Here is a 16165-nt window from a genome sequence, read left to right on the forward strand (position 1 = left end):
ATCCTCTATTTGGCCACAATAACTGTGCCTCCATAGTTTGGACATCTTAGTGCTCCAGGGTGGAGTTTATAGTTTACTGATGGCTTAAAAGGTCTTCCAGTTGCTGGGCTCTCATAGCTCCTAAGTGGACTCCATAGTTTAATTTATTGGAAGTTTAACAGGTCCTCCTTGGTTTAGACCTCCTATAGCTCCTGGATTGGACTTCGACTATCTTGAGTGAGTATCTCCATTTGTCCTGCCATGCAAACCCTAGACTTTGCCCCTTTAAGAATAACAATTAACAAAAGCCCCCCAGGCATTCATATTGGATACACAACATTTCCTTGCCTGCTTTTTATTTTTCTACCATCTCCTTACAGCTTTTTCCTCACTTATCGTTTCCTTGACATTGGGCATGTTTTTTTTTTGTTTCATAGTCATCATCTCATTGTGATTTCACCTTATCTTCATTTTTTTAATAGATACTTATTTTATTTTGTTTTATAATGATGGTTCTATTACCAAAAACCTGTGGGTTAACTGTAAGGAGTTAAGGTAAGGAAAAGGGACAATGGATAAGGTGGTAAGGGGTGAAGGCATTGGGTTAAAAGTAAGGACTAAGGGTAAGGGGACGAGTTGGTAAGGAAAAGGAGTTAAGTGTATGGGGTTAGGCTCAAAGGATTAAGGGTAAGGAATTAAGGCTAACAGTAAGGGCTATAGGAGATATTACATACCTTAACTCCTTATATATACACACACACACCCTTAACCTCTACCCTTCACCACTTACCCATAACCTACTACCCTTAAGCCAGCCATAACCTTTAAATCCTTATCCATACCTTAATCCCTTTCCCTTACCTGATACCCATTAGTCTTTGCACTTCCCCACTACTCTTAACCCACTTATCCGTAACTTATGACCCCTTTATCCTTAGCCAATTATCTTAAACTCCAACCTATACTCCCTTATCCTCTTAACAGCAGCCGAGGGCAAAGCTAGGTCAGGCCAAGGAGCATAATTAAAGTAGTTGTTTAAAACACTGCTTTTCTTTTTTCTGCTCTGTTTGTTTAGCTCTACAGTGAGAAGTAGAAACAGATATTTCTGGAAACATGTTTATTTGCTGTACTCCCTGAGTAATTATGGAAAATTTAGAATCTTTCTGCATGTTCTGAGCTATTGTGCCTTTTTATAAAAATCTGACTTGTACTAAACTGATTCTATTATCTTTTTACAACAAATATCAAACAGCTTTTTTGAAGTGCTTAATTCTGCACCAAAAACTCTATTTTTACTCTTCATATTAGCAAACATGGTCTCTCTTTCATATGAAAGAGCTACACACCAAAGATTGAAGTGGTTTGTGGGAAAGGTGATGGTGTGACCATGAATTTTAAGGAATGAAGTACCCTCTGCCATACATAAATTACAAGCCACCTTGTCGTTCCATAACTTTATAAAGGACCTCGTCCTTTGGCCTCGTTCCTCTATATGGTCATGGAACTCCTTGGTGACTTCCAATATCCTTATAATAAACACCAGGCAATACTATATCCCATACAAATTTATAGTATATGATTATATTTTATCAATGTATGCATTATATAATTTATTTAGGGAAATCATAAATAAGACTGACAACGATGAAACTGTAGTCCATGAGGATAATGGCACTACAGTAAAATGGATACAAACAAATGACTCTACTAAAATTTGACACAGATCACCTCAGATAGCAATGGTTTGTATATTCTGCCCGCAAAGCTATCCCTCACACCCACTCTTGCATGCAGATTCACACATAAAGCAATGCTGTTTTTTAGAGGCATGCACTTCCTGGTTATAAAGCAAGACATGAAGTCTCCACTTTAGACAACACAAAATATTTTTCCTTATCCATGCCATGGAGGTTAGGGCCCTACCTAGTAGCCCAAATAGAGTGCACTTTGGGGCCTCAATAAGAAGTATAGAGAGTGATAAGTTCAGCAATAAAATACCCACCTTCTGGTATTTAGTGCATATGTTCATACCCCCTTTAGAAAGTCACAGAATATTACTAGGTGGCAAGGCTAAAGACTTGAGAACATCACCTCTACTTAGTTTATGGCACATGCCCTTATTTCTCATTCGTATCTCCAAGTGTTTTATCCTTTCTGTTTAGCAAACTTCTCCATTGAGTGCCGCAAAATGTTTAAAAAATGCAAGGCACACACTATACCAGTCACTCGCCTTGTTTCCCAAGTCGTTGGAAAGTAGAGCATGTTTTATGGCTCCAATGCGTCCATCCATCATGTCAGAGGGGGCCAAAATCTGGCAACCTGAAAATGATGGAAAACAAAGCATAATTCTATGTGAGGCTATAATAAATGTAACAAGCACACAAAAAACAGACAACCACAGGCAAGTATCCTACAAAAGCCCCATTCAATTGTAAAATGCTACAAGCTCAATCCAATGATGAGACAGGTGGAATAAATAAGCACAAATACTTAAATCCATCTGAATGACCGATAAATACAATGGATGCACTACATAGATTAGCTTTGTCATTACAGAAGGTAAAACATATGCAAATTAGTATTGGTTACCCCCAATGGCTAGATTAGCTGCCCTATGAAAGCACACAAGAAACGCCAGAGGCTGTTAAGCTTTAGTGGCCTCAATGATGAGGAGCCGCTTTCACCCCTACTGAACAGTATGCTTGAATGAAGGCCTGGGCATACTCATGCAGCCTATCATGCTTCTGAGGTGAAAGGATCTTTAACCCATAGTCCAATTATGTGGTGTGTTCTATATACAAGTTATTTTTCCCATTACTTTCCTTAGGGTGCTAGGAGTTTGCCAATTTGAATGTGGTTGAAAAGAGCATTCTTTTAATTTATAAAAACAGCATCTCATATCCATCTTGGGGGCTGACGTGGGTGTCTTTAAGGCCGAGACCTTCTTTTAACATCAGGCAGGGATCAGTGATATGATTTTTAAAGTTTTGGAAGTTAACATTAACTGTATATATAATAATATACAAATAAAGACTTGCTAGTATGCAAACATTGGGCGTTACTGAACTTTTTGTAATAGTAACAAGGTTGTATTTGATCAAATCCTAACCTAAGTCTCTATAGGTTTTCATGTTAGTCTATTGTCTTTAAATACCTTTTGCATGTATAGCTATCAGGAATAGGTTTGTAACTACAATAAATTAAACAAACACATCAGATGTACGTAATGGCTGTTACCTGCATTTGGCCTCTGCATGGTAAGGCATTGTTAAACATCCCCTTTTTGAGGGATAATTTTAGCTTCATCCGATTCTGCTTGTGATGGAAAAAAGTACTGCCATATACCGTCCTAAAAAATAACCTGAATCTCTGTACTGCAGCCTAAGTAGTAATGCTTTGAGAATGACTGCATTAGTCCTTCGTTTCCAAGTCAAGCAGGTAGGCTCATGGAATTACTTCAGATAGCATACTTTACCTCTGAGCCAACTCATCCGTGTTCTATTATTTTCTACACATTTTAAACCTGTATATCTGTAAAGGTTTGTTGATGCCATAGAATAAGCCCCTTACCTGCAACTTTAGGCCTGCTGATTGGAATATGTTGGAGAGTCAAATTAATCCCTCCTAATTGTTCTTTAAGGGTAGCTGAGAAGCTATAAACATTGCTCTCAATGCAGTGTGAGTAAAGGATACAAAAGGATTCCTGGCTGCTCTGATCTCAATGCTTTCTGTGGCTTTTTGCACAAATTTACAAATGAGGCTTTTTACCCCCCCCCCGACTTCATATTTATCTCATTAATCAACAAAAGTAAACACATTTGGGTCTGTTAGTGTGTACACTATGTTGGTGAAGAAACAGAGTATTTTGTCCTCCCTTACTTCAGGATCCAAGTTTTTTTAAACTGCACTTTAATACAAGAGGCAGCCTTCTCTGTGGTCAGTCAGTGCTTGTAACATTCTGAGACTCTTCACTTTCAATGTAGCAAAAAGTGGTAAATTATTAGTTTCCTGACCAGCCCAGTCTCCCTGGATCGCAAATCAATATTGGGGTGTTCTTAGTGCCAAAATCTTGTGGGCATATGAGCGCTGTACAAATAACACCACCGGTGCCTGCCTATGACATTATTCAATGGGGAAGAGGCATCAGCATCAGAAGAACTGTGTATAGGGGATATGGAGGGTTTAGCTGCCCTAAGGGAATTAGAAATTGGAGGAGACCGAGAAGGATTTATTAGATGAATTAGGATTGGACTGTGACAATTTAAGTGGGAGTGGCTTTAAACCTAAGTCGAGATGTAATCCAACTACCCCACATGATAACATTGATGCCTTGCACGAGGCAGTAGGATTTGATCTACTGCAATTATGGAGAAACAGAGAGAAATGTTGGGCTAACAATCTGACAATGGGCCAGAAACAGGCACTTGAAAATTTGCGAAAGGCGACATCGTTTGTCATCAAACCCGCAGATAAGGGTGGTAATGTGGTACTGTGGGATGTGGGCAGATATGAACAGGAGGCAAGGAGACAGTTGGAACTTTCTGGATGCTATGAGGCATCAACGGTATTGGCATATAGGGCCTCTATTGAGACATATTACTCTATGCTTCTCGATTGGTATGATCGGGGTTTAATAAACAAAGATGAATATGATTTTTTAATGGTGAAAAAACCGATAGCACCATGTTTCTATATGCTGCCCAAAATTCATAAAGACAGGGAAAACCCACCAGGAAGACCAATAGTATCGGCAAAGGGAAGTCTCCTGGAAAATACTTCTATTTACCTGGATCATTTTTTATGTCCTTATGTCTTGAATCTAGCTTCGTATTGCAGGGACAGTATGGACTTTATTACCAAGATTAAGGATATCCCTTGGAAACAGAGTTATATTATGGTGACTATTGATGTGGTATCTTTGTATACCAGTATTAATCATGATTTAGGCATTAAGGCTTGTGAATATTTCTTTAGGGATAAACCCTTAAAATTATATGCACACACAAAGATGTTATCGGTAATGTTAAGATTCTGTTTGGAAAACAACTTTTTTTTGTATAATGACAAATGGTTCAGGCAGATTTCAGGAACTTCGATGGGAAGCTGTTTTGCTCCTAGTTTTGCATGTCTATTTATGGGCTGGTGGGAAACCCAATGTGTGATGACAGAAGAAAATGACAGGTGGACGAAATATTTAATCTTTTGGACAAGGTTCATAGATGATATCTTTATAATATGGGATGGCCCGGAGGATATTCTATTGGAGTTTGTGGAAGGTTTTCAAAGGAATGAGTTCAATTTGAGATTTACATATAAAATTGATAGGAGGATAATGGAGTTTTTAGATGTTTTAATCACAATAGAGGGTGATACAGTGCAGACAAGTCTATATAGAAAGAGTACAGCTGGCAATAGCATTTTACATGCCAGGAGTGCCCATCCCGCGAGACTGAAATGGAGCATACCCTATGGGGAACTGCTAAGGGCGAGAAGGAACTGTAGTACTGATGTGGGCTTTGAAAAGGAAGAGAGGAACATGATTGCTAGATTTAGAGCTAGAGATTATCCTGAAAGTATTATTAGGGATGCTTGCAATAAAGTAGCAAAGGTTAATCGGGAGAATATTCTTTTTCCAAAAAAACGAGTCAGTGATGTAAGTGTGATAAGATGTATTACGACCTTTAATGCCGGGTCTAAGGCAATGGCTGATATTTTAAAACAATATTGGCACTTAATTAAGACGGATAGAATTATAGGTTCACTAGTTGGTCCCTATCCGAGAGTAACATATAGGAAGAGTAGATCTTTGCGGGATATTCTAGTGCATAGTTACATAAATAAAAATAGGAATGAACAGATGGGATTTATGAAGCAGGCAGGTTTTTACAAATGTATGAAATGTAAGGCTTGTAAGTTCAGTAAGAATTGTAAAACATATATGTTGCCCACAGGGGAGGAAAGAAAAATCAATAAGTTTATTAATTGTAACTCTGATTTTACTGTATACGTTATTAAGTGTCCGTGTAACCTCTATTATGTGGGTAGTACAATTTTCCCAATTAAGAAACGGATATTGGAACATTGGAGGGCAATTAAGAACAATGATGTTAATTATCCTATAGCTCGACATTGTAAAATAATTCATGAGGGGAATATTGATGGCATGTTATTTTTTTGGGATTGACAGGATCATATCATCCCCACGAGGAGGAGACAGAGAACGAAACTTGAGAAAAATGGAATTGGAGTACATTATTAGACTTAATAGTAGAGCCCCGTGGGGGCTGAACCAGGATGAAGAACTGTATGTACATGTGGGTTAATGGAATTGTGAGAACTTTTACACTCTCTTTTGGTTAGGCGCTTTTTCGATTTGACTAGCCAATACCTTCACCCCGGTTTATGAAATGAATTAGTAAAATCAATTATTTTGAGTGGATATGGATAGTTATGAAGATTTGGGGTAACATTAATAAATTTGGAAAAGGAAAGATCTTTTAGAGGTGATAAGAATATAAAATTCTCGATTGGAGATACCATAATGATGATATATTTATTTAATTAATTATGTGGTAGAAATATGAAGAATAATTGTTAGATCGATAATTATTTTCTTGTATAATGATATTTTTTTTGAAAAGTGATGTGGAAATTAATTAATGTTGAAGGGTATCCTTAAAGAAATTTGGTTTCATAAATAAGATTTTTTCTAAAATTAGGACTGTTAAACTAAAGTATCCGTAGTATTTTTTCTTTGTTTATTAGCAAACAGGATATGAAATAGGGAAGGGGGAGGGGAGGTAGTTTGATTATTCACTTTTTGAATGAAGGTGGGCTATGAAGAAGACCGTAGAGGTTGAAACGCGTTGCCCGTACTTTTGTTTATTACCTCTGTATCGTGATTTTTGTCTGCAATAAAATTACGAGGGTGCAGCAGTACAGAGTGCCGGTGTTCTCCTTTGACTGCGATTTGGGAGGAGTGTCTTTGATTCATTACGGAACCTGCATCCGGAGTCGGCACCGGCCCCGTCGGTGGTTGCAGCCAGCTGTTGCAGGATTCTGCTTTTCTATGACATTAACTATAAAACAAATAAAAGAGGAAAGGGTGGGGAAATCCCAATTTAAGTGGAGATAATTCCCAGTACAAAGCTAGTAAGTTTATATTGCCTGTTTAAATGTCTATATTTAGCAAAGTTCCTCAGGATTAAAATAGAAAAATAATACTTGCGTAAAGACAGAGCCCTTTATTACTCTAAACAAAAAAGTAAAGAATACCTTTATGTGTGAATATTTCATCTATGTGCGGTAGAATGTATATGGAGATTTTGCACTACAAATCGCTGTGGCCAGCCAGGAATCGATTTTGATGTTCTGCCATGGAAAGGTACACAGTATTGGGGGGGGAGGGGTGAGCATAGACATCAACATGATATGCAGGCTTCCCCAGAACATTCCTGAGGTGCGTAATAGTGGACAAGACAAAAGGGTGTCATGGATAGGAGGGAGAGGGCCCTTTTGAAGTTTTGGGGAAACCAGTGCCAGTGCCACTGATGCATTCTGAGGGGTGGGGCGTAACGCGAGGACTGAGAGCAGAGGCTCAGAGGCCTTGAGGAGTCAAGAGCCGGGAAAGACCAAGAAAGACCCCTGTCGAAGACGAGGTCGGAGAGGAGGCGTCGGTGAGGTCCAGTTAGAGAAACAGCTGAGAGAGTGGCCAAGAGACGGTGCCGGTGAGACGCGTTCCCCTGGAGCCGGTGTCGCCATGGCGAAAGACCCATTAATGGCTGCCACCGACGGCACCTTGGCTGGTCGGCGCTGGCGTTTAGCGCCCTGGCTTTTGTGCCTGAATCCACCCGAACCTGCTCCCGCCAAGTCCACGATGCAGTCGCGCCACATCCACGCTACATCCCCTTCGCGCCTCTGCCTGTACCAGGGGGTCAAAAGCAGTTGAAGGTGAGCAGGGGGGGACACAGGCACTCAGCTACAAGTGCGGAGGAAGTACAAAAGCGTGAAAGCAAAGGACTGAAGAGTGGGGGCCCGAACAGATATAGCAGCAGTAACTTGTGACTCAAGGGACCGAGGTGGTGATTGAGGCCAGAGGCGGAAGGGCAGTAGCGTTAGTAACCGCAGCTCTTGCTGCAGGGGTAGACGTAGCTGGCAGCAGGTCTGTGAGGCTTACTCTTGTGGCTGGTCTGCTTCTAACCCCCCTACCCCCCCCCCCCGCAGCACTCCAAAAACTCATCAGGCCTGGTTTTAATCCTGCTCCTATTTCATCCATCGCAATTAACTTAAAGAAACTTTAAGGAACAAAAAGAAGGGGAATTAAGGTAATATCATTACCCTACTTGAGCCCTCAACAGGATTAGCAGGATCTCTAGTAGAGCATGCTCGTGTCCCCAAGGGAAGACGCAAGGGGAAAGGCAGCGCTGTAAGGGCGTAACAGTACTTTGTCTCCATTCTCATTTAACAAATCAAAAGTTATGCAGTTAAATCAAAGAAAGGCCAACCAAAAGCATTACTGGCATCTGGCAGGTCAAAGGCTCGAAACAGTTGATCAGTACAAGTACTTGGGGTTTATAAGATACAGTAATTGCGCGTTCACTGCTCATAAAGAGACATTAAAAAAAAAAGAAGACGACTGGCTGTGGCATTGAAAAGTCTTAAAATCGTGGGACCAAGCCTCACTCCGATGATTCAAGTGATACAGACAAAACGTATTCTATTGCCTATTGGAGTGAATACATGAGGCGTAGGGATGCCAGCATGTTGGTATAATAACAAAAGCACTGCGGATGGTCTTCAGTCTACCAAATTATGACTCACCAGCGCAAATAAGATTAGAGTGTGGCATGCAGATGCAAAAATTTGCACGCAGAGATGTTTACATCAAAAGTTGGTATATGATCAAGAGTTGAGCCTGATTCTCTAAATGCTTACCTATGGAACACACTATTAGCCAAAGACAGAGGAGCAGAAAAAGGTTATTTACAGGAGTCATTAGAGCTACTGGGCCTGCACAATTTCTGGGAGGCCTTGGGGGACATATAACAGCTTTAATAAACTTGTCAAATAAAGCCGTCGAAAGGGTCTCTTTAGCAGAAGACAAAGCAGTGCTGTCAGGAACGGTGCACGGATGGTTCACTTTGCAGAGCTACCTTGATGCTGCTAACTAACTTTAATACTTTTGACTGTATAATGTTTACACACATTGTTCACTTTGGTCTGCGACTTGTGCCCCATAGTGGACATCACGGTCTCATGGCATTTTAAATTTACTAAAGTAGCTGCTACAATTAGATTTTATCCTGATAACATATATAAATATTTTTTAGATTTATTTATATGATTTTTTGAAGTTCACGATTGGCTTTTGATGTTACGTTGAACTGCAAAATCGATTTCATTTATGGTTGACTAATTTGTGTAATTGAATTCTTCCTCGAATTTTACTTATTGCAATGGTTTTAATTAATTACCCGACTTAAGATATTCATTCAGTGCCATGTCCGATTGTATTGTTCCTTGGAAGTGTTATACCCCCCACGGGTTGACTGGCAATTAGTTCGGGACGTCTCTCCCTCTTTTGGGTCACTGTTTTGGGTCTCCCTTGACAGAAGACTCCCGACTCCAACCCACCTTCCTGCTAGAACTGTGAAACAAAGACTATCGCAGAACCGGTCTGTAAGGAATAAGCAAAAGCAAAGAACTGCCAGAAATATGTCATAAAGCTGAATTTGTAGAATACACAAACTGACCACAAACACGTCTTGTGGATCAATGCGTCAGCAGGGGTGGGCTCTTCATTTTCATCAAAACAAGATCCAACCAAGCTGCATCGTGGATAAGGCTTTCTAACCTGTGTGTGCAGCCTTGCCTCCCCAGCATCAGCAATTGCCTCTACATAAGTTGCTGGGGCGGAGTTAGCAGTACCAAAACAAAATAATCTGGCTGGACGTTGGTCAACATGTCCGTTTCAGGTGGGCTGTGCGGAACGTCACACCACAAGGAACCCAGCAGCGGCGCCCACAGAAGGCAGAAGAAGGCTGACCAGCCCAGGACTAAAAGAGGAAGGTACAGTGCAAGCAGGCAAAATGCAGGAGAATTGTGACTCTGGGGACTAGTAACCACTTGCTTTTAATATTAAAATCAGTTATTTAAGCACTCTGTGAGCAAGAAGGAAAATTAAAAGCAGAAATGTAGAGTGATTTCCAGGATCACTATGTGCTCAAGAGAGGAAGATAAAATGTCATGGTGGGTCTTCTGCTTCCAGCTTACATTTTAGTCACTAGATTGACTGCGTTCTTTCTCCTTGGGGCCGTATATTTCAAATTTACCAAACAGTTTTTACCAACAATTGCAGTCACGTTTTTATATCTGCCCCAAGTTCACTAAAGTGAAGCAAAAACGTCAAAAATTAGTGATGTCGCCATTTTACTCTAGAAAACTGTATCCGACCTCCAAGGTCTTCGCGAAGTCTTCGCTTGCTCATTCCCATGCTCATCAGCTCCCATCTGTAGTTTCTGTCCATCACATGTCACTTCTTTCATTTGTGAATTAAGTAAAAACATATAAAACATAGCATTACATGCTCCAACTGACCAGGGGTCAAAGCTCTGGTCTGCTGATTTGGTAATTTACCTAGACTTATTTTGATGCTTGCTGGCTATTTTTGTGTTGAACATGTGTTCAACTTCTATTTCGGTATCTTATGTGACTGTTTTGTCTTTCACCCCTGTATATCTGATTCACTTTATGAAACATGTTTGTACCTCTATTTTTCAGGTTACTGGCACAGCACTTGTATACTACCACATTCCGCCCAACTCTGCCATATTTACACTGGGATTACCCAAGTTTAGTCATTTTCCATTCCGAGAATTGGAAACTGTAGGGGTGAGATCATTAAAATGTAGGTTCTGCCAAAAATAAGAATGTTTTATCTCCTTTTGTAAATTTTTTCTAATTTCTGATTCACCCTGTTAAGTTTTTTCAGGGAGCTTTCATCTCCCACCTCAGAATCCAGATCAGATGCAACCCTACAGCACTTAACCAGAGTGAATCCGCCACCCATCTGTCGTTCAGAATTATACTTGGGTATGCTGCTGAAGTGCGGCTCTCATGCTAGAAATGTAGATACACAAAACTATGGTTGATTATAGGGCTCCTTTTAAGATGATTTCTGTGTTTGAAATTGTGCTCTTAGTTTAGTTTGGTGGTGGCTGTCTACTCTGACCTTATCAAAAACTGTAATCACCCTTAGTGCTGGTGCTTTTCTTACAGGCATGCATTTGTCACTTCCTCAGGTGGATGCCAAATATAGCGGAAGGAAATGCTTGCATCAGTCTACCCTACTTGTAATTACTCTGGGTACATTTAATTAATCTTTTTCATGTTCTCTTCTCCAAATGCAAATACAAACTACAAAACTGTAATGAGCCCAGAATAATCACCATTGGCTGAGAATCATTCAAGCATTTCCCTCCAAACCTTTGGCTGCTTAATTGAGCTGCCCTAAGTTGGTGACCCCTTCTAGTCCTGCCAGGATCCCAACTTTCAAAGGTGGTGGCTAGTCCATCTGAGATACAATCGATGAAGGAGGAGCAACTACAGCACTTAAAAGCCTTGGTCTCGATTCCATGCCTCAACCCCCTGCCAACTGCAAGAAAACAATGTATTAAAACATTTATAAAAACTGCTGTTAGAGAGAAATTGAAAAAAAGTCCTCGCATCAACCATTCCAAAGTATTCTACCGCTAACCTGACTGAGGATGCAGGAAAGAAAAGAAGTTGTCAAATTTCCAAAGGAACATTGATAAAGGACAATGCATCCTCAAAGACGGAGTGTAAGAAAATGCCTCCTTGGCATGGTTACCCCCTGACTTTTTGCCTTTGCTGATGCCAAGTTATGATTTGAAAGTGTGCTGAGGCCTGCTAACCAGGCCCCAGCACCAGTGTTATTTCCCTAAAACTGTACCTTTGTCTCCACAGTTGGCACACCCTGGCATCCAGGTAAGTCCCTTGTTACTGGTACCCCTGGTACCAAGGGCCCTGATGCCAGGGAAGGTCTCTAAGGGCTGCAGCATGTCTTATGCCACCTGGGGACCCCTCACTCAGCACAGACACACTGCTTGCCAGCTTGTGTGTGCTGGTGGAGAGAAAATGACTAAGTCGACATGGCACTCCCCTCAGGGTGCCATGCCAACCTCACACTGCCCATGGCATAGATAAGTCAACCCTCTAGCAGGCCTTACAGCCCTAAGGCAGGGTGCACTATACTATAGGTGAGGGCATAGGTGCATGCGCACTATGCCCCTACAATGTCTAAGCAAAACCTTAGACATTGTAAGTGCAGGGTAGTCATAAGAGTATATGGTCTGGGAGTCTGTCATACACAAACTCCACAGCACCATAATGGCTACACTGAAAACTGGGAAGTTTGGTATCAAACATCTCAGCACAATAAATGCACACTGATGCCAGTGTACATTTTATTGTGAAATACACCCAGATGGCATCTTAGAGATGCCCCCTGAAAACATACCCAACTTCCAGTGTGGGCTGACTAGTTTTACAAGCCTGCCACACACCAGACATGTTGCTGGCCACATGGGGAGAGTGCCTTTGTCACTCTGTGGCTAGTAACAAAGCCTGTACTGGGTGGAGGTGCTTCTCACCTCCCCCTGCAGGAGCTGTAACACCTGGTGGTGAGCCTCAAAGGCTCACCCCCTTTGTTACAGCACCACAGGGCATCCCAGCTAGTGGAGATGCCTGCCCCCTCCGGCCACGGCCCCACTTTTGGTGGCAAGGACGGAGGAGATAATGAGAAAAACAAGGAGGAGTCAATGGCCAGTCAGGACAACCCCTAAGGTGTCCTGAGCTGAGGTGACTCTGACTTTTAGAAATCCTCCATCTTGCAGACAGAGGATTCCCCCAATAGGATTAGGGATGTGCCCCCCTCCCCTCAGGGAGGAGGCACAAAGAGGGTGTAGCCTCCCTCAGGGCTAGTAGCCATTGGCTACTAACCCCCCAGACTTAAACACACCCCTAAATTGAGTATTTAGGGGCCCCCAGAACCGAGGAAGATAGATTCCTGCAACCTGAAGACGAAGAAGGACTGCTGACCTGAAGCCCTGCAGAGAAGACGGAGACACCAACTGCTTTGGCCCCAGCCCTACCGGCCTGTCTCCCCACTTCAAGAAAAACTGCAACAGCGACGCATCCCCCAGGGTCCAGCGACCTCTGAAGCCTCAGAGGACTACCCTGCATCTAAAAGGACCAAGAACTCCCGAGGACAGCAGCCCTGTTCCACAAAGACTGAAACTTGCAACAAGGAAACAACTTTTAAAGGACTCCACGTTTCCTGCCGGAAGCGTGAGACTTTCCACTCTGCACCCGACGCCCCCGGCTCGTCCTGCGGAGAAACAACACTACAGGGAGGACTTCCCGGCAACTGCGAGCCCGTAAGTAGCCAGAGTTGACCCCCCTGAGCCCCCACAGCGACGCCTGCAGAGGGAATCCAGAGAATCCCCCTGACCGCGACTGCCTGCTTCAAAGAACCCGACGCCTGGTAAAGACACTGCACCCGCAGCCCCCAGGACCTGAAGGATCCGACCTCCAGTGCAGAAGCGACCACCAGGCGGCCCTCTCCCTTGCCCAGGTGGTGGCTACCCCGACGAGCCCCACCCTTGCCTGCCTGCTTTGCTGAAGAGACCCCTGGGTCTCCCATTGAAACCAATTGCAAACCCGACGCCTGTTTGCAACCTGCACCCGGCCGCCCCTGTGCCGCTAAGGGTGTACTTTTTGTGCTGACTTGTGTCCCCCCCCGGTGCCCTACAAAACCCCCCTGGTCTGCCCTCCGAAGTCACGGGTACGTACCTGCTGGCAGACTAGAACCGGGGCACCCCCTTCTCTATTGAAGCCTATGCGTTTTGGGCACCACTTTGACCTCTGCACCTGACCGGCCCTGAGCTGCTGGTGTGGTAACTTTGGGGTTGCCTTGAACCCCCAACGGTGGGCTACCTTGGACCCAACTTTGAACCCTGTAAATGTTTTACTTACCTGTGAACTTAACATTTACTTACCTCCCCCAGGAACTGTTGATTTTTGCACTGTGTCCACTTTTAAAATAGCTTATTGCCATTTTTGCCAAAACTGTACATGATATTGTGTTGATTCAAAGTTCCTAAGATACCTGAGTGGAATACCTTTCATTTGAAGTATTACTTGTAAATCTTGAACCTGTGGTTCTTAAAATAAACTAAGAAAATATATTTTTCTATATAAAAACCTATTGGCCTGGAATTGTCTTTGAGTGTGTGTTCCTCATTTATTGCCTGTGTGTGTACAACAAATGCTTAACACTACCCTCTGATAAGCCTACTGCTCGACCACACTACCACAAAATAGAGCATTAGAATTATCTCTTTTTGCCACTATCTTACCTCTAAGGGGAACCCTTGGACTCTGTGCATGCTATTTCTTACTTTGAAATAGTACATACAGAGCCAACTTCCTACACGGAGTGAAACTTGAAAACATTCCGAGTTACCTATTAAGTTCCGCAATGGATTGCATTCTTTTCCAGTGACATAGCAAGAGGTGATTTTAAAGCACCTAAGAGTTATTTCAGATTAAATCATTACCACATAGGAGTGTGTGAAGAAGGTGAATTTGAAACAGATGCTCCAAAATATTTCTTTCATCATGCATTGATTATAGATTAACATAAACCTGTGATAGTTAGCAGTAGCAAAAAGAATGGATGTGAAAGCAGTCAATTTCAATTAGTCAACTAAGTCTGTTCATAAACATATGGATTTATACAGCACATCACTTCATATCATAATCTGTTTTAGAACACTGGAATGTTGAGAACGCCACTGAAGACAATTAAGTGACTCAGGGTGAATAATGCTGCTATAGGCCTTCTGTCCAACACTGCAATGCTTCTCTTTCGGTTTCTCAATTTTTTTCAGAACATTCTACCCTCTGTGCATGAAAAGTTCTAAGAACATTATAGCCCTTCTGCCTCATGCTATACCAGTTGTTAAAAGGCCATCTTGCTTGTCTATTAGGCCCTCACACTTTGACAAATGATATAACCCCTAACAGCAGGCTATAATGCTTTATTAGAACATTGGAATGTTGGGAGCTCCACTGAAAACAATGGAGTGCGCCAGGCTTCTAATTGCCAGTAGCAGCATGGAGCTACAACATTGCAATGTTGGTCACAGCTGTTTCTGTGAACAAAGGCCTCACAGAGCCAGAGGGGATTTTAATCTCATGAGGCCTTTGTTTTGTTTCTTAGAACATTCTGCCCTCTAGTGGCAGAATGTTCTAATAGCCTTATAGCCCTCTGTAGCTAGGCTATTCCGGCATTAGAGTCACGCTATACTGGTGTTAAAGTCACGATCCCTTTTTTTAACAATGGAGCAGGCCAGTATAGCCCGCTACGGTGGGCTATAAGACTATAGTAAAGACATTCATGGAGCACTATCCTGAGGGATGCCAGGACATGAACCAACAAGGAAAGGGATATGTAGAAAGGAGTGGAGAAGGAGATAGTCAGAGAGATGACTATGAGAAGGGAGAGGGGGAAATACTATAGAGAAGCTGCTTCTCAACAACTGAGTTTCATGTATGATTTACCATAAACACCTGAATAGTGCACTACTACAGTTGTGCTAATAAATATCTATGTATCTTTTTAAAAGGTAGGCCAGGTCTTCTTGATATAAACTGCAATAAGCTCCAAGGTTGGAACCGTTTGTCAAAACATTTTCTAAACGCAGATTAAATATGGCATAGCATATCTTCTTTAGAAAGCTACATATGACATGAGATGGTAAAATGAGTTTTGCTTGGCACCCCATAAAATCGATTTAAATGAGTAACTTTTAAACTAGAGTGCCTTCTAACCATAGTCAAAATGTGTACCCTATCTGGTTAGAGAATTAAAATCCCAAATTCTAGGATTTCAGGAAGTGGGCGAAGAAACGGTGAGTATAGCCTTTTGCACATGTAGTCTGATCAGATGGCAAGCAGTGATTATCTACAGACTCAGTCCTAGTGCGATATTTAAAGTGCAGCTAATTGAGCTCTTTATCCATTACTCACATCAAGTGGAGGCCTACAATTATATAAAGCAACGAAAATATAGTACTGTCACTCAGCCATGATACAGAAAAAT

At 42.0% G+C, this 16165-nt stretch overlaps 1 protein-coding gene across 5 annotated transcripts in view; it reads right to left on the reverse strand.

Annotated features, from left to right (window-relative positions):
• ALAD (aminolevulinate dehydratase) overlaps positions 1-16165 on the reverse strand; it is a 136844-nt gene that overhangs the window by 15125 nt on the left and 105554 nt on the right. For all 5 annotated transcript variants that reach the window (XM_069241404.1, XM_069241402.1, XM_069241403.1 and 2 more), the window contains exon 7: positions 2210-2298. In XM_069241404.1, the coding sequence (XP_069097505.1) occupies positions 2210-2298 (89 nt within the window). The remainder of the gene's footprint in view (positions 1-2209; positions 2299-16165) is intronic.

The sequence above is a fragment of the Pleurodeles waltl genome, chromosome 6 (assembly GCF_031143425.1).
Source record: "Pleurodeles waltl isolate 20211129_DDA chromosome 6, aPleWal1.hap1.20221129, whole genome shotgun sequence".
NCBI lineage: Eukaryota > Metazoa > Chordata > Amphibia > Caudata > Salamandridae > Pleurodeles > Pleurodeles waltl.